Source organism: Elephas maximus, chromosome 3 (assembly GCF_024166365.1).
Source record: "Elephas maximus indicus isolate mEleMax1 chromosome 3, mEleMax1 primary haplotype, whole genome shotgun sequence".
Taxonomy (NCBI): domain Eukaryota; kingdom Metazoa; phylum Chordata; class Mammalia; order Proboscidea; family Elephantidae; genus Elephas; species Elephas maximus.
The window spans coordinates 201787718-201813850 of NC_064821.1; the positions used below are offsets into that span (position 1 = coordinate 201787718).

The 26133-nt window shown below is 40.5% G+C and overlaps 1 protein-coding gene and 1 long non-coding RNA gene across 3 annotated transcripts; both read left to right on the forward strand.

Moving 5' to 3' along the window:
- The first annotated feature begins 281 nt into the window (after positions 1 to 281).
- On the forward strand, positions 282 to 26133 carry UHMK1 (U2AF homology motif kinase 1). Its single transcript, XM_049881084.1, has 8 exons — positions 282 to 734; positions 2116 to 2408; positions 3217 to 3408; positions 6034 to 6128; positions 6886 to 6962; positions 7106 to 7204; positions 14595 to 14683; positions 19074 to 26133. Exons 1-8 carry the CDS (start codon positions 467 to 469, stop codon positions 19218 to 19220), a joined length of 1260 nt encoding a protein of 419 aa, XP_049737041.1. The 5' UTR covers positions 282 to 466; the 3' UTR covers positions 19221 to 26133.
- Positions 7211 to 14327, forward strand: LOC126073891 (uncharacterized). 2 transcript variants are annotated; one of them, XR_007516870.1, is made up of 3 exons: positions 7211 to 7468; positions 7555 to 7906; positions 8171 to 14327. It is a non-coding gene; the product is annotated as an uncharacterized LOC126073891 (long non-coding RNA). The 2 variants fall into 2 exon arrangements; XR_007516871.1 differs by having other exon boundaries at positions 7643 to 7906.

The window sequence follows — 26133 nt, forward strand, 5'->3', positions numbered from 1 at the left end:
TCAGAGCCTTCTAGGAGAAACGCAGGAGGGGTTGTATTTTTCTGGATCCCTAACGGCGAAGTGAGGCGCCTCAACACGGAAGAGGACCAGTTTTCCTTTCAGGTAAAGCATATGAAAGCGGTTAGCATCGGGCCTGGAATTGTAGGTACTCAATAAAGTCTAGCATCTGTTTATTTTCCGTCTTCTTCTCCAAACCTAATTCTTCAAATCAACACTCGACCCCGCCCCTCTGGGCCCGCCTCCTTCAGGCTGTAGGATCAGCTCTTCCTCCATTTCCGGCCTCTGGGACCCGGCCACAGCACGGCTTCCGGTGTCATGGCTGCCTGAGGTTCCGGGAGGTGGCGAGGCGGCTGCAGGTCCCTCCCTGCGGAGCCGCTGGTCCGGCGAGCGGGGATGTGACCGCGGGCCCTGCCGGCCTGCCCCGGGCGTCGCCTCAGCTCCTGCGTCAGTGCCCTCAGTCTACACGATGGCGGGGTCCGGCTGCGCGTGGGGCACGGAGCCGCCGCGGTTCCTGGAGGCCTTCGGGCGGCTTTGGCAGGTACAGAGCCGCCTGGGCAGCGGCTCCTCGGCGTCGGTGTATCGGGTGCGCTGCTGCGGCACACCCGGCTCACCCCCTGGCGCCCTCAAGCAGTTCTTGCCGCCCGGAACCACCGGGGCTGCGGCTTCAGCCGCGGAGTATGGTTTCCGCAAAGAGAGGGCGGCGCTGGAGCAGCTGCAGGGGCACCGGAACATCGGTAATTGCTGCTCTCTCCTTTCTTTTCTTGCCCACGTCCCGGTCCAAGCATAGCTTCCCTCTCTCAGCCTGGCTTTGCGTCTTTCATCCTTCAGGCGGGGGAAGTGGATCGGGTCTTCCCATTATTACCCGACCCAGGCCCCTTTCCTATCCCTCTTTCGCTCTGTTAGTGTCTGCGACACGATGGAGTTGGTGGTCTCCTTTGCTCCGTGTCTGTCACGTAGTAGATGCTCAGTACTGCTTTGCTTCGGGCCTTATCAGAGAAAGCTGCACTTATAATTATTATTATTGGCGTAGAGAATTATCTGTAGTGAAAGGAGGCATATCTTTGCTAGATTGTCATTTCTAGAATGGAAATGTTTGAATCTTTGCGTGCTAGTGGAAAATGGGAAATATTTCCAGCACTTTTGACATCAATGCCAGTAGCCTTCAGAGATATCACCTGATACGTATTTAGTGTGGATTTGGAAGAAATGACTCAGTATTATATAGCAGTCCTTAGGAAAGTATGAAATTTAGAAACACTGTAATTTTGCTCTTGTAAGACTATTTCATGACTCAGATATTCAAAATGTAAGATATGTAATGATCACTGATGATTGATTCATGAAAACCATCTTCACTGTCATTACACCAAACAGAGCTTATAATTAGTTATAGCTTTGACTAGTAAAATAATGTTTTACTTCCTGGCAAGCATAATCCATATTTAATCTGAAGTGTGACCTTTTTTATATCATCCTGGAGAAGAATTTCCTAACACTGGCGCTGCATTTTTTTTTTTTTTTCCGCCTTAGCTTGCCAAGTGATGTATCACTTTAACCCTGGTATTTAAGAGGGAAGATATTTTTTGAGCCTAAAGACTTGCTGAATCTCTGCAAGATTAAGTTAAAATGCCACCTGGAAATTCTTAATCTCTTTAAAAATTCTTAAAAATTTCTTCTTTTAATGTTTAGGTTAATTGCTATCTTGGATCAAAAAACCAATTTTTAATTTGATTTTTATACTTACGATATATGTCTTAAGAGAGTTACATAGTATGTGGATTTTTACTTTTGATCATCTTTGCTTGGCATCTCCACTGCATATGGTGAAAGACACTGCTTCACTGTTGAGTGTTTAGTGAAACACGATTGGAATCATTGCGCCATATTTAATCTCTTAATGGTAATCAGCTTTTTAAGGTTGTATCATCTCTTTTATTAATATAATCCCATTGCCCAGAAATCTTATTTGTGGGAAAAATAAATTACAGTGGAAGCTTGTTTGCTCACCAGTGTTATCCTTATCTAGACTCTCCCAAATTTGCATTGCACAGTTATCTATTTTAATAATAACTTCAAGTATTATTTTAAAGTAATATAATTTGTTTCTTTTTCTAGTGACTTTATATGGAGTCTTTACAATCCACTTCTCTCCAAATGTGCCCTCACGCTGTCTGTTGCTTGAACTCCTGGATGTCAGTGTTTCGGAATTGCTTTTATGTTCCAGTCACCAGGGTTGTTCCATGTGGATGATACAGCATTGTGCCAGAGATGTTCTAGAAGCCCTTGCTTTTCTTCATCATGAGGGTTATGTCCATGCAGACCTCAAACCACGTAACATATTGTGGAGTGCAGAGAATGAATGTTTTAAACTCATTGACTTTGGACTTAGCTTCAAAGAAGGTAATCAGGTAAGAAACACCCTCCACCCCCTTATAGTTAAAAATCTAATGGTCTAAGCCAAATATTTTATGATAATAAACATGACTTAAAACCAAAAAAACCCATTGCCATCAAGTTGATTTGACTCATAGCGACCCTGTAAACATGGCTTAGTAGGGACTTAGGAGGCATTTCTGTCTAAAATACTGAAGCACCTGGGGATGAAGCAAGCAGAAGGAATTTCAGTGCCGCTGTGTAAAAAAGCTAACCAAAAGGTCGACAGTTCAAATCCACCAGACGCTTCTTGGAACTGTGTAGGGCAGTTCTGCTCTGTCCTGTAGGGTCACTGTGAGTCCGAATCGACTTGATGGCAGTGGGTTTATGTTAAAAAAAAGCCTATATGTTTGGGTCAGGTAGGGGGAGCTAGTGAAGTACAAGAGGGCTCTGAAATTCTTAGGAGCACTTCACCTGCATAAAATTCTTTATTCTCTGGCCATTTGATTAATTGGTGAGTTACTACTCCTAGTGTCTTCAGTGTTTGGGCTCTGTCTCATGGCAGAACGCATGTGACATTTGTGGCAGACCCTCCACTCTCCATGGTTTATCAGCTCTTGGGAGAACGTCCTTGCTTGACAGCAGTGCCTCAGAAGTAAGAGGCTATCTAAAGAATGCTTTACAAGCAGCGGTATGGCAAGTGTACAGCTTGACTGTGAGAAGTGCCCCTTTAGTGAATAAAAGATGATGATAGCAAAGACAAAAAATTGTGGCAGTTTTACAGTGGTTTACTGTACTTTGAGTAGCTTCTTGTTGGCTATAATGTTTGTTCATCTTCTTTAGGATGTAAAGTATATTCAGACAGACGGGTATCGAGCTCCAGAAGCAGAACTGCAAAATTGCTTGGCCCAGGCTGGCCTGCAGAGTGATACAGAATGTACCTCAGCAGTAGATCTCTGGAGCCTAGGAATCATTTTACTGGAAATGTTCTCAGGAATGAAACTGAAACATACAGTCAGATCTCAGGAATGGAAGGTAAAGTGCACAAGTGCTTTCTTTCGGGTCCTTCATCCCAATTTAAGAGTACTCAGTTTATAATGATTCTCACTGAGTGCTCTGATTGCATCATCTCCTCCCCACTCCTCTTCTTGGATTTATGGTGCCTTAAATGCCACTACGCCAGGTGTGCTGGTGAGCATTGCAGTCTTGCTGTGTTTAATCTGAGACCGAGCACAGAGTAAGAAGTTGATGAAACGTTTGAGTGTATGTGTTTTCCCAAAGGAACGAAGTGATTTCATTTGTGCAGCAATTTAGTTGTACAGTAAAACCTGAGAAAGCCGGAACCTGTGTAATGTGGAAGCCTGTCAGAGAAGGAAAACACAGATATCTTCCACTAATAGAGAGCGATGGGAAAGTGGCACGACTGTACCCTGTCAAAGACGGAAAACTCACAAGACCCAGAAAAACAAGGCAGTCTTGTCCGGTTCTGACTCTCACAGATTTCACTGTACCAGTTTCTAAAAAAGGAGCCCTGGCTGCTAACCAAAAGGTCAGTGGTTTGAAACCAGCAGTTGATCCATGGGAGAAAAGACCCGGCGATCTGCGTGCCTAAAGATTGCAGCCACAGAAAGCCCTATAAGGTAGTTCTTTTCTGTCCTGTAGGGTCGCTGTGAGTCATGATGACGCAGCAACAACAGCTTCTGAAGTGTTACTGACGCAGTAGTGGGTTAGGAGCGAAGTAATAATCCTCACAGAACATGTTCCAGCTAAAGCTTTATAGTTAAGAAAGTATTTTAGTGCACAAACTTATTGAATCTTCCTAACAACTCCATGAAGATACTTAGCGTGGTTATTGGTTTTTCTTATTTTACAAATGAAAAACTAGAGGCACAAACATCTGAAGTATCTTGCTCCAGGTCATACTACTGGGGTGGTGCAGACCTGGGCCCCGAATTTTGTTCCTCTCACTCAGAAGTCCAGCTTTCCGTCCACAGTCCACACTGCTTCGTTTTATTCTGTATGTGAACTCCCAGAACCCAAAAAACCCCAGGGCCCAGCTACGCTGGTAGAAGAGCTGCTGCTTTATAACGTTGTTTCTGTGGGAACATGTTCAAGTTGGAAGCCACTGACGTGAACTTCCTATATGTTTACAAATCAGGTGTTAATCACAGACTTTAATGTGATATCAGCATCCTTTCGGCTGGAGGCTTGATAAATAATATGATGCTTAAGGATTACTGGTTTTGGTATTAAACTATTTTTTTTTTCTAGCATCTAATACGTAGTTTTTTTAAAAAGCCTGCCATAGGATCAGTTCCAACTCACGGCAGCCTCATGCGTGTCAGAGTACAACTGTTCTCCACGGGGTTTTCAGTGGCTGATTTTTCAGAAGTAGATGGCCAGGCCTTTCTTCCACGGTGCCTCTGGATGAACTCTAGCCTCTAGCCTTTCGGTTAGCAGCTGAGCACGTCAGCCATTTGTACCACTCTGTATAGAGTCTTATTTATTTTAAACAACTAATCACCAGCTTCCAGTATGGCAGTTCCTGGAAAGAATAATAGCCTAGTGGGGGCACCTCATGCTTACTTTTAGCAAAAAAAAAAATGCTGAATATGTCAGTCTTTGCAGTAAAACAAGTACCATTCTTTATCATTGGTACTCCCAAATAGTCTTGAGGCTAAATATTCTTTCTCTAGTGCTAATCCGAGTTTTAAACAATTACTTGAGTTAGCTTTGACTATCTTTGAGCTCTTTGAACTGTATCTGCTTGGCCCTGAGCCAATCAGAACTAGGTCACACTTGAATTTTTGTGTGAAGTTTGGAGGCATGATGTGTACTGATGGAATCTCCAGTATTTGCCATTCTAGACAAAACATCATCATTCTGTGTTTCATCACTTTATTTGGAGGGAAATTGTCAAGTGGGTACAAGCATAGGCTCTGAAATCAAACTACTGGGGTTCATAGCTTGTCTCCACCTCTTACTAAGTTATTTAGAGTCATCAAACCACAGTTTACTTTCTGTAAAATGAGAATGATAATAGCACAGATAAGAGTATTGAGAATAAAAAAGACATTGTACCTGTAAAGTACTGTCTGTCGTGTGGTACGTATTCATTAAATTTTGAGTGACAATGATACTGTCATATGTTTTTACTCATATACATAGTCCCACATTCTTAGTTAGCATGATACTCAGGAAGAAAATGTTATGTTTCATAAGGATGTACATTGTGAATCATGTGACAAATGTTTTTTAAATCTTGCTTAGTTTTCTCTTTGATAGTTTATTTGATTTCTATCTGAAACCAGTTTAAAACTCATCTCCAAGAAACCCTGACTCACCTGTCACACATTCATTTTCTCACTTTGCAGTGAACTACATTTCTGTGGGGTTGTGCTCTGGTATTTGTTCACTCGTCTAGTAAATGTTCGTAGACTGCCAGATACTGTGCTCGGTGATGGAAATAGAGAAAAAAAGTTTCCTCCTCTGTTTCAGAAGCTTCTAATTTATGTGCATAATCTCTGTTAAGATTGTAAGTTGTCAGAAGAGTATTTTCTGTGCCTTTTACTTACCAAACAGTATAGTGCTGTGTGCCTAGTATTCAGTAAATAGAGATTGAACTAAATGACCAAAGGAAAACTTGTCTTCCTTTTTTAGGCAAACAGTTCTGCCATTATCGATCACATATTTGCCAGTAAAGCAGTGGTGAATGCCGCCATTCCAGCCTATCACCTAAGAGACCTTATCAAAAGGTACATTGTATATACTTTCAACTTGCTTTGCGTACATTTACTATATGAAGCATTTCATTTACTGAATGGTTTTGTGTTAATATTTCTGGCGTGCCTGATCAGGTAGAGGTTTCTCCCCCGTAGAAATAAGAATTTTTGTCGAGGGTATTCTACATAGGCTAGCTTCCTGCACAGAACCTAAGTAATCATATTTCAAAGGACTCTTCTTTTGCTCAAGGGGTATTAGGCTCTTCCTGGCAGGTATTTATTCACTGAAAGATAGATGTACAACCACTACTAGATGCTGGGCTACCATACCGTCAACCTTTTGTAGCTCTGGCAGCTGGATATATACTTGATGGAAAATGGGTTTTTTGAAAGGGTGTTTTTATTAGGAAAATTGGTAGTTGTATTTAGAGGTTTTGATTTCCTCCTTCCCTCCTTCCCTTTTCTCCTCCCTCCCCCAACCAGCTGGGTCATCCTAAATCTATGTCTAGCTTTTTGTCATTTAATGTTATAGAGTGTGGATCGTTTTCCCTCTGGTGTTTATTAACCAAAAGCGTTTTAAATCACCATATAATAATTATGTCATAGGTATATGACATGGTTCGTTGAACCATTTATTCATAAATAGCATTTATATTCTTTGTCGGTGACGATTCAATCAGTCATGCTTATGTAATTAATGCTATGATAAATATTTAGACTTTTTTTTTAGCGATTACATTTTCAGAAGATTTGACAGTTAATTGTAATGGTGCCTGTGTGTGTGTTCTAGCATGCTTCATGATGATCCAGGCAGAAGAATTTCTGCCGAAATGGCATTGTGCAGTCCGTTCTTCAGCATTCCTTTTGGTAAGTTGTATGATGATTTTTTTCTTGCTCGTCTGGCAGTCCAGTAGCATCTCCGAACTAACGTATCTACCCAAGCCCCTTCGGTGCTCATTTCTGTATTTATTGGAGCCTACGTTTAACCACGGTGTGATGAACTTTCCCAGCCCCTCATATTGAAGATCTGGTGATGCTGCCCACTCCAGTGCTGAGGCTGCTGAACGTGCTGGACGATGACTATCTGGAGAACGAAGAGGAGTATGAAGGTTAGTGCTGCCGCAGCCATACTTCAGCGTGTCTGTCCTAACTCAGGCTGCAACGGGTAGTATCTGTTCACGAGGGAGGAGTACAAAGGTCAGTACTGCTGCAGCCATACTTCAGCGTGTCTGTCCTAACTCAGGCTGCAACGGGTAGTATCTGTTCACGAGGGAGGAGTACGAAGGTTAGTGCTGCCGCAGCCGTACTTCAGCGTGTCTGTCCTAACTAAGGCTGCAACGGGTAGTATCTGTTCACGAGGGAGGAGTACGAAGGTCAGTGCTGCTGCAGCCATACTTCAGTGTCTGTCCTAACTCAGGCTGCAACGGGTAGTATCTGTTCACGAGGGAGGAGTACGAAGGTTAGTGCTGCCGCAGCCATACTTCAGCGTGTCTGTCCTAACTCAGGCTGCAACGGGTAGTATCTGTTCACGAGGGAGGAGTACGAAGGTCAGTGCTGCTGCAGCCATACTTCAGCGTGTCTGTCCTAACTCAGGCTGCAACGGGTAGTATCTGTTCACGAGGGAGGAGTATGAAGGTTAGTGCTGCCGCAGCCGTACTTCAGCGTGTCTGTCCTAACTAAGGCTGCAACGGGTAGTATCTGTTCACGAGGGAGGAGTACGAAGGTTAGTGCTGCCGCAGCCGTACTTCAGTGTGTCTGTCCTAACTAAGGCTGCAACGGGTAGTATCTGTTCACGAGGGAGGAGTACGAAGGTCAGTGCTGCTGCAGCCATACTTCAGCGTGTCTGTCCTAACTCAGGCTGCAACAGGTAGTATCTGTTCACGAGGGAGGAGTACGAAGGTCAGTGCTGCTGCAGCCATACTTCAGCATGTCTGTCCTAACTAAGGCTGCAACGGGTAGTATCTGTTCACGAGGGAGGAGTACGAAGGTCAGTGCTGCTGCAGCCATACTTCAGCATGTCTGTCCTAACTCAGGCTGCAATGGGTAGTATCTGTTCACGAGGGAGGAGTACGAAGGTTAGTGCTGCCGCAGCCATACTTCAGCGTGTCTGTCCTAACTCAGGCTGCAACGGGTAGTATCTGTTCACGAGGGAGGAGTACGAAGGTTAGTGCTGCCGCAGCCGTACTTCAGCGTGTCTGTCCTAACTCAGGCTGCAACGGGTAGTATCTGTTCACGAGGGAGGAGTACGAAGGTTAGTGCTGCCGCAGCCATACTTCAGCGTGTCTGTCCTAACTAAGGCTGCAACGGGTAGTATCTGTTCATGAGGGAGGAGTACGAAGGTCAGTGCTGCTGCAGCCGTACTTCAGCGTGTCTGTCCTAACTAAGGCTGCAACGGGTAGTATCTGTCAAAAGATTCTCTGACTTTCCTCATTTCTGTAATGAGGATATTAAACTATGTGATCTCAGATACTCTCACTCTTCAGCACTCAGCTAAGTCAGATACAAAAGGACAAACCCTGTATGGTCTCACTTACATGAAATATATAGGATAGGTGAATGCCTGCAGATAAAAGGAGGTTAGTGGTTACCAGGCACTGGGGAGAGGGGAAATGGGAAGCTGCTGCTTAAGGGTAGGGAGTTCCTGGGTGCGGTGATGAAAAAGTTTTGGAAATAAATAGCAGTGATGGTTGCACAACTCTGTGAATGTAATTAATGCCAATTATACAAACACTTAAAATGGCAAATTTTATGTTGTAGGTATTTTACCAAAATAAATCAATAAAGAGCCAGTCCATAGAATATGGGCATTGATTTGATGTGAGAGCAAAGCATAAGGCAGGCTGGGGTTTTGGCCAATTCCAGACTTCTGAGTTGGGCCAATTGGTAGATGTGGTGCTGGTTAAAGAGAGGAGAAATACGGAGGAAAAAGAGGCCTGGAAATTGGTTCTGGGTAAGAGGAGGGATACCTCTGTTACTCACTTAATGAGTCAGAGGAGAAATAACGATGGCTGTCGCTGCGTGTAAGTGTTATGTCGCTGCGTGTAAGTGTTACGTTGTAGTAGATAGGAAGCCGGTAACCAATGATTTCTGTGAGTATTCTTCAGCACTCAAGTTTCAGCTTTTCTGATTTCTTCCTATTTATCATTTCATTCACATCATGGTTGTGCTACTATTTGATAATAAATTATGCCCAAATATTTTATAGTGTCTTGACCTATTTTTTATCCCTGTATTTTCTTCCCATAGATTATATTCAATTCTATATCCTGCTAATATTTAAGATGCAAAATGTTTAAAACAGAGAGCCTTATTTTATACTTTTTTTTCTTCCCTTTACTTTGCTGCTTGTTCTCTGGTTCATCCCTTTTTCCATCACAATATTCTTCTTGAATCTAGATGTCCCGGAGTCCATTTGTATCACCTTGTGCCACTAGCTACAATTCTTTGAGCATTTACTTTGATCCTAGTACTTTGTTTATTACCTGAGAGGTAGTTATGTTCCATTTTACAGATAATGAGTAAACTGAAACTCAGTCCCAAAGCTAATAAGAATTTTAAAAGCCAGATATTTAAGTCTATATATCTCTAGAACTATTTTATTTTTTTGTTTAAGAAATCATTTGCATACTAAGAAATTACTGCATTCTCCATGTTGAAAATTAAAACTTTGCAGATAAGGCACATTACCCAAAGTCATTCAGCTGTGCGGATTATAACAAATTATGGATAACTGCGAAGAATGGAAATTCCAGAACACTTAATTGTGCTCATGAGGAACCTGTACGTAGACCAAGAGGTAGTCATTCGGACAGAACAGGAGGATACTGTGTGGTTTAAAATCAGGAGGGGTGTGTGTTAGGGTTGTATCCTTTCACTATACTTATTCAGTGTGTATGCTGAGCAGATAATCTGAGAAGTTGAACTGTGTGAGGAAGAACACAACATCAGAACTGGAGGAAGACTTATTAACCACGGACTGCCAGAAGAATGAACAAATCCGTCTTGCAAGAAGAACAGCCTTAGAAGGGAGGATGGTGAGACTTTGTCTCAGGTACTTTGGACCTGTTATCAGAAAGGAACAGTCCCTGGAGAAGGACATCATGCTTGGTAAAGTGGAGGGTCAGCGAAAAAGGGGAAGACCCTCAAAAGATGGATTGACTCAGTGTCTGCAGCAATGGGCTCAGACGTAACAGTGATTGTGAGGATGGCTCAGGATCAGGCAGTGTTTCATGCTGTTGTTCACAGGGCTGCTGTGTGTTGGAACTGACTTGACGGTACCTAACACCTAACAACAACAACGATCTCTTGTAAGGATGAATCATTTTCTCTCCTGAGCTTTGATGTAGTTATCTGCAAAATGGAACAAACATAATTTGAGTTTGTGACAGTTGTAAGAATCTCCAGCCTCTTGATTTTTCAAGATGTCCGCTTATCCATATTTATGCCTGTTCCCAAGAAAGGTGATCTAACTGCGGAAATTATTGAACAGTGTCATTAATATCACATGTAAGTAAAATTTTGTTGAAGATCATTCAAAAGCGGCTGTAGCAGTGTATCAACAGGGAACTGCCAGAAATTCAAGCCAGATTCAGAAGATGTGGAACCAGGGATATCATTGCTGATATCAGATGGATCCTGGCTGCAGGCTGAAAAAACCAGGAAGGTGTTTACCTGTGTTTTATTGACTATGCAAAGGCATTTGACTTTGTGAATTGTAACAAATTATGGATAATGGGAAGAATGGGAATTCCAGAACACTTAATTGTGCTCATGAGGAACCTGTACATAGACCAAGAGGCAGTTGTTCGAACAGAACAAGGGGATACTGCGTGGTTTAAGTCAGGAAAGGTGTGCATCAGGGTTGTATCCTTCACCATACTTATTAAGTCTGTATGCTGAGCAGATAATCCTAGAAGCTGGACTGTATGAAGAAGAATGGGGCATCAGGATTGGAGGAAGACTCATTAATAACCTGCGATATGCAGATGACACAACCTTGGTTGCTGAAGGTGAAGAGGACTTGAAGCACTTACGGATGAGATCAAAGACCACAGCCTTCAGTGTGAATTACACCTCAATATAAAATAAAAGTCCTTACAACTGGACCAATAAGCAGCATCATGATAAATGGAGAAAAGATTGAAGTTATCAAGGATTTCATTTTATTTGGATCCATAATCAATAGCCATGGAAGCAGCAGTTGAGAAATCAAAAGATGCATTTCATTGGGCAAATCTGCTGCAGAAGACCTCTGTAAAGTGTTAAAAAGCCAAGTTGTCACCTTGAAGGCCAAGGTGCATCTGACCCAAGCTGTGGTGTTTTTAGTTACCTCATACGCATGCAAAAGCTGGACGATGAATAAGGAAACCCGAAGAAGAATTTACGCCTTTGAAATGTGGTGTTGGCCATGAACATTGAATATACCCTGGACTACCAAAAGAATGAACAATCTGTTTTGGGAGAATGCTCCTTAGAAGCAAGGATAGCCAGACTACATCTCACGTACTTTGGACATGTTATCAGGAGGGATCAGTCCCTGGAGAAGGACATCATGCTTGGTAAAGTAGAGGGTCAGGAGAAAAGAAGACCCTTAACAAGATGGATTGACACAGTGGCTGCAACAGTGGACTCAAGCATAACGACTGTGAAGATGGCGCAGCACCAGGCAGTGTTTCCTTCTGTAGTACACGGGGTTGCTGTGAGCCAGAGCTGACTCGACGGCACCCAGCAACAATAACAGCAACAACGTTTGTCGGAAACAATATTCTTACCTTAAGCTTGAGCATTGGTTCTAAGCCTTTTGGGATCAAATTTGAAATCATGCTTATGTCCTTTAAGCCTATCCATTTAGTATCTTTATTGCCATATTCTGTTTGCTCCCAGTAGGTTTTACCTCTGTAATATCCAAGTTTAGGTGTTCTGGAACAAACCTTAGGAGGACTATACAAGTAAGCAGTGGCAGTCAGACAATTCTGCCTCATAGCGATCCCATGTTTCAGAATAGGACTTTGCTCCTGAGGATTTTCAGTGGCTGATTCTTCAGAAGCAAATTGCTAGGCCCTTCTTCCAAGGCACCTCCGAGTGGACTTGAACCTCCAACCTTTTGGCTAGCAGCTGAGCGCATTAACCGTTTGCAGCACCCAGTGACTCCTGGGTAGATTATACGTACTCTTTTCTTTGTATCTTGCTATGTAACACCTTTTTCTGCTTCTAAATAAACTATTTAAATATTGCTATAAAATTTTAGCATTATTTAAGAATCTTTCACGAACTAAAGCGTAACAAAGTACAGCTCCTTCAAACGCCTTTTTTAGTTCTGATTAGCAGCATCGTCAAACAACATGTATTAGTTTTAGGTAAGTTTACTTAGCTAGAAATCATGGCACATGTTGGGAAAGCTGTCTTATTAATCTTGGTGGGTGGAGGAAGGAACTTAGATTCATATCTTCCACTTTAGACCAGAATTAATTCAAATGAAGCAAAGATTAAAATCTTCAAATAGAAGCAAACAAGCAAAAAAATGAAGGAAGAGGGAAGGAGGAAATGAAAACAAGGAAGGAAGGAAAAGAAAGAAGAGACGGAAGGAAGGAAAGAGGGTGGTTGGGAGGGAAAGAAGAAAGAAAAAGATTACAAGGTCATAGGAGAAATTGTTTTATATTCCCAAAGCGGAAAGGGCCTTTTTCAAGTGTTAAACAAAACCCAGAAGCAGTAAAATATATGGTTCAACAAATTCTACCCTGGCAAAACCACCGTAAGAAAAAATGAAAAGACAAATGGTGGTATAGGAAAAAATATTTACAATTCTTATCACAGACAGAGCCTTACAAGTCAACCTAGTAAATGATAGGTAAACAATATTAAAAGAATAATCTCTTTATAAGGATCAGCACAAAGCTGGTTCCTATGAGGTGGAGGTTAAAGATGTCCCAGATGTCCAGCTTTTCCAAGCTGCTGTCCTACTCCGTCATCTCTCATATCAACTACCCCTCCCATCTGTACTCTCCCTATTGGCTTTGGGTTCCCTAATTCACCTCAAAGTCTCACGGAACTCACAAACCTTATAAAGGAAATGGGTCACAGGGTTGTAGAGGCTGGCAAGTCCCAAATTTGTGGATCAGGTGTAGACTTTTCCCTGGCCCTCAGTCTCTGCCCAAAGCCATTCAGCTTCGTTGCTCCATGGGCCGGGAAGCCCAACACACCATCCCCAGCGGGTCTATGCTGCAGATCTCTGCTGCGGGTTTCTCCTTTGGTGGTGGTAAGCTCTCCTCTCTGCTCTGGAATTGGCTCTCTTTTAAGGCAAAACTGACCAATCCCCTCAGTGAGCCAGTTATTTGCATAGCCCCATCTGATCACCTGAGTGGGAGTCACAAGACTGTGGCTAGAAAGCCACACACAAAAGTAAGCACACCAGAGATGTGAATAGATGGTTTGTAGGAAAGGAAGTACAAATGCATCTCACAAGTATAAAAATATGGCCTATGTTCAGTCTTACTCATTGAAATGCTAATTCAAGCCATTCTCTGAACCATTTTTACTGATCACATTGACAGTGATCAAAATACTTGATAACTTTGGGGGTAAAGGTACTGGAAAACAGACATACTTCACTGGAAGACTTTAAGTTGGTAAGTCTTTATGAAATGCAAATTGGTAATTATAACAAAATTACCAATCTGAATTAAATGAGACCCAGCAATTCCATTTCTAGAAATTTAACTTATAAGCACACCTATACATACGTACAAGTTTATTGCAGTATTGTTTATAATGGCAAAAAGTTTGAAAATAGCTCAGTTATTCATCAGCAGGGGACGTATTAGATAATTTATAGAACATTCATATAGTGAAATACTAGTCAGAAAAACAAAGAATATCTCAGGTAATGATGTGGAAAGCTGTTAAAGATACAGCATTACTAAAGAAAAAGGTTGGAATTTATTTACAAACATAATATCTGCTTCATAAGCTTATGTAGTGAAAACCTGTGAGAGCTGCAACTTGACAAGACTGCCTTGTTTTTCTGGGTCTTGCAAGTTTTCCACCTTTGACAGGGTGCTGTCTTGCCATTTTTCTATCACTCGTTTCAGTGGAAAATATTTGAGTTTTCCTTCTCTGACAGGTTTCCGCCTTATACAGATTCCAGCTTTTTCAGGTTTTACTGTAATATTTATGGAAGGACACACAAGACACGGGTAATGCTGTTGTCTTTAGAGAGGGGCGTGGAATGGCAGCTGGGTGGTAGAGGTGGGGGAAATACTTTATTTTTTTGAATTTTGTATCATTCGAATGCATTACCTATTCAAAAAATCAAATTTAAATTTCAAAAAGAAAACTATCAAATACGTTGAATTTATATGATTCTTAAGCTTAATTTTAGAAGGTATAGAAAATGACCTCATTACTTATATGTGTTCCTGAATCCTTGGTTGGTTTAAAAAATTTAAATAATTGCTTGTTAACCATATCAGAGCAGTTACTGTTATGTGTTTTAATAACCAGACGTTGTAGAAGATGTGAAAGAGGAGTGTCAGAAATACGGACCAGTGGTGTCTCTGCTTGTTCCAAAGGAAAATCCTGGCAGAGGACAAGTAAGTCAGTGCTTTTGTAATTGTCGAATGATTCAGAGGTTTTTAAAGTTCTGTGCAAAAGGTGTTCGTTCTGTAGAAAGCTATACATTAAAATGTTGCCAGGGATTGTCAGTTTTGCATTATGGATGATTTTTATCGTCTTGTACTTTTTCTCCAGAAGCTATGTAAAATGCATGCTTTTTTTGTTAAACTTTGTTTTTAAAAGGGTATTAATCTACTTTGAGCTATAGAAAACAGTGCCACCAACTGAATCAGGTGTTAATTTAGGACCAGTTCAGGTAGAGTAGCCCTGGTGCTACAGTGATTAAAGTGCTCAGCTGTTAAACAGAAGGTTGGTAGTTCGAACCCACTGGCCACTCTGCAGAAGAAGGATATGGCAGTCTGCTTCTGTGAAGATTTACAGCCTTGGAAATCCTGTGAGGCAGCTCTGTTCTGTTTTATAGGGTCACCATGAGTCAGAATTGACTTAATGGCAGTGGGTTTTTTTTTTTTTTTTGGTTCAGGTAGAGAAATATTTTGGTATAATTTCGATCTGGTTAAGTAGAGTTAGAAAACTAATCAGGTTTGATTCAGATTCTAATGAAATTATCAGAGATAGGAAAGTGCACTAGGCTGAGGACCCTGAAACCTGAGCTCACATCTCCATGTGACTAATTTGTGACGATCCTCAGTCTCCTTATCTGTTAGGTGTACAGCGTAAAATGATGATCACAGAGCTTTCTTTAGAACCCTGAGATTCTAAACTATATGGTAAGGATTTTAAGAGAGATTCTTTTATCTGTGAAATTTTTTTATTTTGGGAAATAATATCGTTTCATTCTGTCTCAGAGGTTTTCAGCCTCAGCACTGTTGGCATTTTGGGCTGAGTAATTCTTTATTGTGGGGCTGCCCTCTGCATTGTAGGATGTTTAGCAACATTCCTGGCCTCTCCCCACTAGGTGCTGGTAGCCTCCCAGCCTCCCAAGTTGTGACAATGAAAAATTATCTCCAGGCATTGCAAAATGTCTCCTGGGGTCAAAATCACCTTTGGTTGAGGGTTTTTATCTTGTGGTTCAGTATTATGAAAACTCTTGGCAACTGAAACAAAAATGGACGAAATTTCACTTTAGTCAGTGAAAATGTATTGTGAACCTAGTAATGATAATATTTGCCTTGTTCAGCAGCAGTAGCATACCAAATGCTTTATTGATATTTATTCACTCAACCAATATTTATTGATAATCAGTTAGGTCTTAGGCACTCAGCATACAACAGTGATCAAAGCAGACAAAACAATATATGGTGATAAGTGCTGTGGAGAAAAATAGATAAAGGAAGAGGCTTGGGCAGTGCTGGGGTGAGGTGGACTGTGGTTTTAAATAGGGTGTTAGGGAAGAACGTACCAAGGTGACATTTGAGTTGAGATTTGAAGCTGGTGAGGCAGAGAATTCTAGGGAAAGGAACTGTAAGTTCCAAGGCCCTGAATGTGCCTGGAAGGTTTGAGGAGGCTGTGTGGCTGTAGCGCAGTGAGGAAAGGAGAGAATGAGAAGAAAGAGGTAAGGAAGCAGAGGGGGCAGATTAGGTGAAGTGATCCTGTAGGCCATTGACATTGGTGTTTCCTCTGATGAGATCAGAAGGCAGTGGGGGACTTTGAACCAAGGACTAACATGATCTGACTTAATATTAACCCAGTGGCCAAAATGAAATAGCAGACACAGAACAGAGGAACATTCTGGGGGGAGAAGCTGTAAGATGATGTTAAAAAAAATAAGTATCAGTGAAAGGAAGGAGGCCCGGTGGTGCAGTGCTTAAGAACTCACTGTTAACCAGTAAAGGTCGGCAGTTCGAATCCACCAGCTGTTTCTTGTAAACTCTACGGGGCAGTTCTACTCTGTCCCATAGTGTCGCTATGAGTCGGAATCAACTGGATGGCACCAAGTTTGGAAGAAAGGAAATTTGCTGTGTTGAGAAGCGTTCACTGCTATTTAAAGCAGAGTGAAAGGGTCTTTTGATAAAATCTTGGAACCAGAGATTTAGTTCATTTAGATTATTGAAAATCTTTGTGACCTGGTCGGTAAAGCCAGTCTTCATTTGAATTTTTTGATTCAAATAAACATTATATTATGCCTTTTGAGGAATATTATAAAAGCCACTGAAAAGTACATTATGGAATGTGTCTTATAATGCAACTATAAACAGTAGTTAAGTCAAAATTAAAATGATACAGGTGTAGTTATCTAATTTCATAATTTATAAGATGCTGCTGTTATTTACCATTCATTTATTGAACTTTGGTATATGGCTCTGGGAGTAATTAAGGTAAAATCAGAAAAGGCATTATTTTCATTGGACATCAAGTGTTAACTTTGCTTTTGTATTTAATGACAAAGTATATATTGCTAATTGGTCATGCAGCTAGCATAAACTTTTAATTTTTTATAAAAAGGAGATGCAAAATAGTAAGCATTTCTACCTTAAAATAAGGTGGACATAGACTCTTTAAATATTTCATGATATAATTTGATAATATAGGTCTTAACTACCTTATTATGTGAAGTATTCCCAGTCTGAACAAAGCACATAAACTTTTCTCCATAAGAGTTTTTCTCATGCAGTTATATTTAAAATAAACAGCTAAGTGACTATACTGCTTTGGCCGTGAGAAGCGCTTTTATTTCTAGTTAATGACACATTTTAGGGGGGGGTGCGTGTAAGACTAGCTGAAGTGCATCACTTACGTTTACATATGAGAAAAAGCAACTTTTTAACATTTAATGATCTCTTTATCTTCAAGAGTAACGTATAGTTTGACAGTAGTTTTGGAGTGGAAGAGGCAAAATCAGCCCACTTCCCTTTTTTTTTAACAATATGTATATAAATTCAGAAGATACTGTCACAGCCCAAAATACTCAAGGTCTGATGTCACCCATCACACTTAACAGAAATACTTGAGTAAGATGGGGAGTGAGCATAGGCCGAGCGTGGCGCTTTGTTTATCAGTGAAGGAGGGTTTCCATAAACGGTACCATGTTTGGAATTGCCCCTCTTTTCAGTCCTGGAGGGTTTTATACTCTTGGGAAAGAACATGTTTTGTAAGTGAGAGATGGGCTACTGTGAAGGAGAGATGAAAAGGGATGACCTGCCTCAGCTCCTAGACAGATCAGTTTTAGGAAGAGGTACAAATTGACGTCGAGTATCTGGAAATGTATGTCCTTCAAATCATCCATTTTCGCATCCCCTTTGAAGTCTTTGAGTGTCCTGGGTTGCTCGCATGCCAATTAGAAGACTGTTGATGTAACGAATGAAGCATGGAACTGAGGAGGAAGAGACAATTCTTTTTTGCCTGGTTCACCAACTTCCTGGTAACCGAGGACAAGTCGTTTTAAATCATTTTAGCTCCCTGTAACTTTTGATCTGGTCAACAAAAAGAACTTATAAGTTATGCTGTGTACTTTACCTAGGAGTCCCTGGGTGACACAGTTAAGCACTTGACTACCAGCTGAAAGGTTGGTGGTTCAAATCCATCCAACAGTGCCGTGAAACCCTGTGGAGCAGTTCCGGTCGGCACACAGGAGGTCACCATGGGTTGGAATTGACTCCAGGGCAACTAACAACACCCTTGACCTACCTCAGACAGGGGTTCAGAAGCCCTGGAATGGGAAATTACCTGGTTTTTAACTCTTTTTTTTCCCTATAGTGTATGGTTTATGGCTTCTACAAAGCTTTTAATAGGCACAATTTCCAGCAGCTTTTGATCAATGTTATTTTCTCCTTCCACTTCTAAAAGTGTGGGGTTATTTTTAGGCACCTCCGAAATACCTTTGCTCTCTGGGCTGTTCTACCTGTCTTTGACAAGTGGCCAGTCCTTTTTAGCAATTCTATGGGAACTTGGCAAAAGGTTGGACATTTTTCACCCAACTTAACTTGTCTTTGATAGATTTTTCAGAATTGAACTCAGTTCTAAGGAAGTATTCTAAATCTTAAGGAACCCTGGTGGCACAGTGGTTAAAGTGCCTGGCAGTTAATTGAAAGGTCAGCGGTTCAAACTGACCTGCCATCTCTTCGGGAGAAAAATGTGGCAATCTGCCTTTGTAAAGATTTACAGCCTTGGAAACACTACGGGGCAGTTCTGCTCTGTCCTGTAGGGTCACAGTGAGTCAGAATCGACTCTATGGCAATGGGTATTCTGAACCTTGCTCCTCAAAAGTGGTCCATGGACCGGTAGTCAGCATTGATGTCACTTGGAAGTTTGTTTAGAAATGCAGAAACTCAGGCCTCACCTTAGAACTAAAGAAGCAGAATTTACATTTTAACAAGATCCCCACGTGACGTATGCTCATTAAAGTTGGAGAAGTGCTATTCTAAAACGATCTTGATGACAATGGAATTTGTTTTCTCTGTCCTTTTACAGGTCTTTGTTGAGTATGCAAATGCTGGTGATTCCAAAGCTGCTCAGAAATTACTTACTGGAAGGATGTTTGATGGGAAGTTTGTAATGGCTACGTTCTACCCACTGAGTGCCTACAAGAGGGGATATCTGTATCAAACCTTGCTTTAATCAGTAACCTAAGGACTGTTTCCTGTTTCTCCTCTTCCATTTCCTGGATTATTGTATTCCACATCTGAATGCAGAAGCAGCCCCTAACCAGTTAAAAGGGGTACTTTGTACATTTATCTAATCCTACTAATGTGCAGCCATTGCCCAGGCAGGGGCTGCCTTGCAGACATTTGGCACTGATTAGGACAAGGTCTCTCAGCTATACAGTGAGGGATTCTAGAGCATCCCTGTGGGCAGCCGTCTTTCGTGCAATAGGGCAGGTGCCGCTCTTCAGTACGTAACCTAAAGCGGTATTATTTCATGTGATCGCGAAGCAAGGATGACTAATATCATGTCAGTGAATATTTCTTAAAATTTGTTAGGGTTGGTGACATCACTTAGAGATGATGGCTTTATGTTGTCAGGTGGTTCTTGTTGTTGATCTCCAGAGCTGGCACTGGATTCTCTCAGCAATGTCAAGTAATTGTCAAACAGCAATTACCTACTGTGTTCTGAACACGAAGTTGTGAATTTTTTAAAAAGGAGTACTGTAGTCCTGAATATTCCTTTGAAGAAACTGCAGTGAGCCTATCTACTTTTATTTTTAATTACAGCTTTTAAAATAGAAAGCTGATGCTTGATCTTGCACAATTTTTATGTCTAGTGTGTATGCCTGAGTGTGTGTGCAGGTGTGTGAGATGAGAGAAAATCTGAGTCAGCGTACTTTATAGTGTGAGTTTTGTGAGCTAATACAGTCTATGCCCAACTTTTCCCTACCTGTTTCGTACCTGTAGGTTTTTGAGAGGTGATCCGTCTGATATAATGTAAATGACAAAACAGTTCATTCCTTAGAGGCTCAGAGCAAACACGAGCCTAGACTGTTTGGGGCTGCATTGAAACTGAATTTAAGAAACAAAAGGTTTTGCTACACATGGATTGCCCCATCCTTTGGTCTGCTGTAGCCCCTGATTTTTATGCTGGCTCTCCTCTGATCTTCAGATTTCTTGACTCATGGTTCTCACTTTCCCCTCCCGCAATTTTCTGCCTCTTTACCCTTAGGGGAATGAGAAACTAGAGGAAAGCACCCCAGTCAGGCTGGCTTTTGACTGCAGGGAGGTTTAGAAAGTAGAAGTAGAAAGGAAGGGAAACTAAAAGAATCTTAGAAAGACTCATAGCAATCTCATGCTTTCCTGAGCAGAGCATGTCATAGGTGGTTGCATAGTTTAAAGAAATAATTATGGATTCCTTTCACTTTATCTTAGTTTGCTCTTAAAGTATAAAAATTAGGACACCTATATAAAGCACTGATGATACAAAAGAATACCAATGACAAGTTGTATAAAGGTTATGAATTTTTTCCTGTGTCCTAACCTGAATGGGATTTTATTTATTTTCTTTAAGGAAAAACGTCTTTCCTATTTTTCCCTGCTGGAAGCCGCCTCCCATAGTCTTTCCTTTTGTGTGTCGTTAGGTTACTGAGTGGCCAATAAGGATTTACGTTTTAGAGGATGAATCCTTTTGCCCTATTCAGACAGTCACTGTTGTATTTCACTTAAGGTTGTCGAAACATTCAGGACTCTTCCTTAATATTTATTATAAAGCCAAATTCGGTTTAAGAGAGTTTGTTTATGACCTGCCAAAAGGCCTTGTAGCATGGTTCCCAAGGGAAAATTATATAGTAGGCTTCCAATGTGTGTCCTTAGGAGAATTATTTGATTTTAGGCCTGTTAGAGGTTGGTTAGTTGGTTTATTTTCAGAACAGAATTCATGGAAGTATTCCCAGCTTTGTGGAGACCTAAGCTTCCCTAAATGTTTGTGTGGACAACAGCTTCTATGATGATTAGAAACACCAGTTCCTACATACTGATGAGCAGAATACAAATGAATTCTTTTAAGGGCAAGTAGTCTAGATTAAGGGAGGCCTGGTGGCGCGGTGGTTAAGCGCTTGGCTGCTAAACAGAAGGTTGGTGGTTTGAACCCCTCAACTGTTCCATGGGAGAAAGATGCGGCAGTCTGTTTCTGTAAAGATTGACAGCCTTGGACACTCTGTGGGGCAGTTCTACCCTGTCCTATAGGTGGTTATGAGTCGGGACTCGACTGGCCAGCAGTGGGTTTTTTGGAGTTTAGGGTAGCACATGAACCTTTCTTATCCCCCTCTCCACCACCACCCCCGACGCCACCAAAAAAAAAAAATCTTTACAGGTAAACTGCAGGGATGCCTCTAAGATTAGTAATGCAGTGTGCTGCTAACATCTCGTTGAATTTCACAGCATTCTTTGACCATCTTACTGCTTATGTATTCATATATATACATAGTGTTTAACACTGTCGAATTTTATTACAGAAGATGCTGACTAGATTTTAGGGAAACTGAGGGACAGTTAACTTAAGTAACCATACATTGAAATGAATATTTTATTAGAGCTACAGATTTGAAAAAAGACGCCTCCTATAATTAAAGTCATTTTATAGCTCTTAGCCCATTATTGCCAAAGATGACGCTTGCAGAGTCTCCCTTCCTACTCTGATAGAATCAGAAGTTTGTATCTTAATGTCTTTCTTAAACCTAAACCAAATAGTATCAAAAGATGCAATTTTCACAGTTCTTTTAGGATGAAATTTGTAGACAGGGGTTTTGATCCCTTGAAGTTAATGAAAACCTAGACACTTTGTTTTTAAGAGGCAGGGAAAAGAGGTGAAAATTCCCATCACATAACCCTTACCCTTTTGGGAGAATATTTATCTCAGGTAGCTTTTCTTTCCCCAGGTTAATGCTTGTGCTTCCTTTGCTCTTGCCTTCCCAGTTTCTTCTTTATTGTTCCATGGTATTTCCGTGGCACATTTGGCTCTAGAAAAGGTGGATAAAGTGATTATTCTATAGAAGATCTTTGGTCTTTGGAACACCAAATTGAGAGGAGGTAGCCAGCTAGCCACTTCCAAAACTTTAATACTACATTTAGAGAAAAAGAATAAATAGTTAAATCTGGACACCTCACTAAGAGATAGCACTAGCTAAAATAACTGAAGTTTGCTTTTAAAGGAATTAAAAAAAAATGTATCCTTTTGCAATAAGAACTTTGCATTTATTGCCACTGGATGTCTTCCTTGTTTTACGGCCATCAATACAGCAATTCTTTTTGGAGAAATTCCCTTTCTGCTATTGAGCCAAAACTATGACTAATTATTATAGAATAAAAACCATAAAAATAGTTTTACTCATCCTCTTTTTTGAGTTCTCATTGAGACAAGAATTGCCTTCCTTTTGGTACTCTAGCTGCTGAAGAGTACGGAGAGATGATAAATTAACCTTTAGAAAAAAAATAACTCTGAATTCTTACTTAATTTGCTTTTAGACCCATGCTACTTGTATTTTAATTGTTGAGCAAATAGAAGGAATACTGCCAGAAACAGTGCTGCCATCTAAAAGAAGTTGAAGAGAAACGATGGACATAGGGTTTGTTTCTGTCTTGCCACACTGTTCTCCCAGAAAAGTTTTGAACCTGGTAAGGGCATCGTGTACCTTCTGGGATACATTAAAGGCAGAGTGACGGCGCTCATCACGGAGAATGCCGTTACACGGTTCGGCGGAGTTCATTCATCAGTTACAGCTGACTATAAAGTTTGGGCATCATTTTTTCTTAGGTCTTATATTCTAACTTTTAATTTAGGCCTCACCTTCATAATTTCTGCTATCAGCTATACTTGGCAGCATGATACTTTATTTTTTTGTAGTTAATTTCTTGAAAATCAGCACCATAGTAACTGATAATCATCACAACAACATAGTTACCGGGTGGAGGGGTGGGAGAGACCTCAGTAACCAAGTGTTTTACCTAGAATCTTATGCAAGGGTATATGCTAGGTGACTTAATTCAGATTAGGGTACAGATGGAATCACAGCGTGACTTTAGTCTGGTGCGTGTGTAGACAGTCAAAGGTTTAAGCAAGTGCCTTCTGTTTACTGGAAAATGTTAACACTCGTTTCGGTGAAGGCTTCCCAGGTGGTGATAATTAGTTGCACTTCTTCCTTTTCTGTGGAATAGATTGACGTCCAGAATTTCCTTGGTTCACGTTTTATGTGCGTGTGTAAAACTGTTTATGCATTTTTTCCAATATTACATATGATGGAAAGCCGGAATTATCTGACAGAATCTTAACTCCTCTTGGATCTAGTTCCATGTTTAATATCAGGTTCCCTTGTCAAATCTTACTACTCTGTCTCTGTGATACAATTTATTTATTTCTCATCAAGTATGGTCCCATATAGACCAGCCCTTGGTCACAGATTAGCTCAAAAAATTTTCCATTTCCTCTTAAGGTGCTCAGTAAATCACCTTTATTTTGAGATAGTAGTCTTTCAAATTAGCATTTCTTAGCTTCCTCAATGAATATAAAAAAGTTCAGTCTCCATAATATGGAACCCATCTGAGCCTTTTGTGGTATATTTGGATAAATTACCTTTTCTTTATCATAGAGGACCGTGGATATTTTTGTTTTGGGAGTATCCAGAATTTTAGAGATTTTGTTTTGTTTTAGCGTAGCTTCTAGTCTGCCTGATAACACAGACTATATCATGTTTATTATCCTAGTCACCTTCCCCACATCGTTTTTCACTATCTTAAGTTACATGATAACTAGCAGTTTCACCCAGTGGCATATAATTGACAAGTACTATGGATATTTAAGAAGAAAGGAAACAATTCTAACTTTTTATTGTAATTTTATAGAAGAAATGGTCTGTAAAATATCTATAAACCAGAGAGCATTTGAGAAATTTTATATTTTATAGGTGGTGATTAAGGTGACCTCCAGCATGTAAGATACATCACTAGTTTACACAACCTTCGTCCTCCTTATATGAAGTTTTTCTTCATTTTCCTACAGCTCAGCACTTTGTTGTTCCCTGTACTGCTTATAAGGATTAACATTATAAATTTGCTGTATTTGTGCTTTTCAGAGAGTTGTCAGAATCATAGCAGTTGTGTTTATAGCACCAGAAAACTCTGTAATTCATGGGAAACTTATCCAATGATGCCTGAGTGTTATTTCCCGTTCAGTAGGGTGGCTGTCACAGGAATCTGAAGAAAAAGGATGGTTATTTTGAAAGCCATGTATATTTTATGACCTAGGTTCGTAGTATTTTAAGGGCAAAAGGAAGTAGCCTGTCTTATTTGCCCTGTGTGACCATTGATCCTTGTTGTGCAGAAGAGAACTTACTTCGTTACACTGCTTTGTATAACAAAAATAAGTCACATTCTGAAAAACAAACTGGAGTTGCTATTTTTTGCTTGCTTGGTTGGAGGTTTTTTTTTTTGAAACCTCTACGTAAGGATCAGAGCTACTTGCTACCATAAACGCAGCTGGCAAGAGAATTATTTGTATTCACTTTTTATCCCAGGATTGAGATTGTCTTCCCCTTCTAGGTATCTTCCTTTACTAATGTTGGTGATATCAGGAACAATGAGTGCGTAAAAGCAAACGTAATGAGGTATTCTAAAATCACACATGTGGATCCAGAATCTCTTCAGTTGTTTGCATTTATCTATAGCCATATTATTTTATTAGCACTGGTTGTCAGAAGTCTGCCAAATTCAAGAGGAAAGAGGAAAAAGATAAAAATAGCGAGATGAGGGAAAGAAAATGGCTTCCTTTCTATTATTATATAATCTAAAAATGATATTTATTTTTTAAAATCCAGGCTTGGTATCTATAGCAGAGAAACATTGTCTTCCTACACGTCTCTCATTATTCTAGAAAATTACTGTAAAAGCTTATGAAACCAAATTAAATGCCCATGGTCAGTTTGGCCTACTTTTTACGAATAAATATTTGAACTCCAGCTTTTGTATATTTGGTGTGCATCACCACTCATGCAGATTACAGTCGGGAAGGAACGGGGTTAGCCATCTCTGTGCCTCCCATTTGCACACTGCGTACGGCAGGTGGCACTAGTATGTACTAGCTGCAGAGTGACAGCGCTTGTGGAAGTAAGCGGTGCTGATTAAAACAAGAAAAAGTAACGCTCCATCGCTGTGAAATATTTACTCTGCAGACTGTAAAGCTGTTGGACCTTTTCTTGCAGGATTTACTTGTTGATTCTTAATTCCTTCCTTTGAAAAATCTTAAATAATTTAACATTCCTTTATATCCTCTTAACATTGTCAAGGCTAGGGTAGAAGGATTTTTTCCCCCCTGCAAAAGGGCTCCATCTATGCTACCTTTTGATGATTCTTAGAAATCCAGTTATAATCAATAAATTTTAACAGTTTATGGCTTCCAATATCAGCACTGGAGTGGTTGGTTGTGAGTATTAAAACCTACTACCATTTTCCCTCAGCGATACGTAATTGCTGTCTTTTTGATAAGAAGGTATGGTTAGAAAAAATATGAAAGATCACTTAAACCAAAGCCAGTTACAAGGAGTATTCTCTCCTGTTGGTTTACCTTCACCTCAAAACTATAAGACTTGTAGCACATGGTGACTAGTTGTCTAACATTTCTACCCGTTGTTGCAGTAGCATATTGGTCTTGGCATTTCTTGGCACTGTGGTTCCCTGTTCCTGGTGATGTCTTACTGTTCGTGAGGATTTTCATTTTAAGTAACTAAGCGGGACTTATCAATGTAGGTGTGTGTCAATACCAAGAAGACCCTTTCTCAAGGCCCTGAATTTCTGGTTTCCATCCAAGTCTTTTAAACTTGTTTTTTTCTTGCTGAGTAACAAAGAACTTTTATTTTCCACTTTCCTAAATATCTAAAAAGTATGAACACTGCGTTACAGTTGACTGTATTGTGTATAGTTTTTTGCTGAAAACTTTTCCTGTAAACACAATTGCCTTGTTCAGTTTAGCTGTAAACTGACTCACCATAAGATGCACTGTTGATACGCTTTCTGATGTGTGTTTGATAAAAGTGATAAAATAAAGATGAAAAATA

Excerpts from the sequence above, each read along its gene's own strand:
- UHMK1 (XM_049881084.1), top strand. The coding sequence starts at position 467 with ATGGCGGGGTCCGGCTGCGCGTGGGGCACGGAGCCGCCGCGGTTCCTG. Across the intron at positions 735-2,115 it reads GCAGGGGCACCGGAACATCG|TGACTTTATATGGAGTCTTT; the intron begins GTAATTGCTGCT and ends TTCTTTTTCTAG. Across the intron at positions 7,205-14,594 it reads GAACGAAGAGGAGTATGAAG|ACGTTGTAGAAGATGTGAAA; the intron begins GTTAGTGCTGCC and ends TTTAATAACCAG.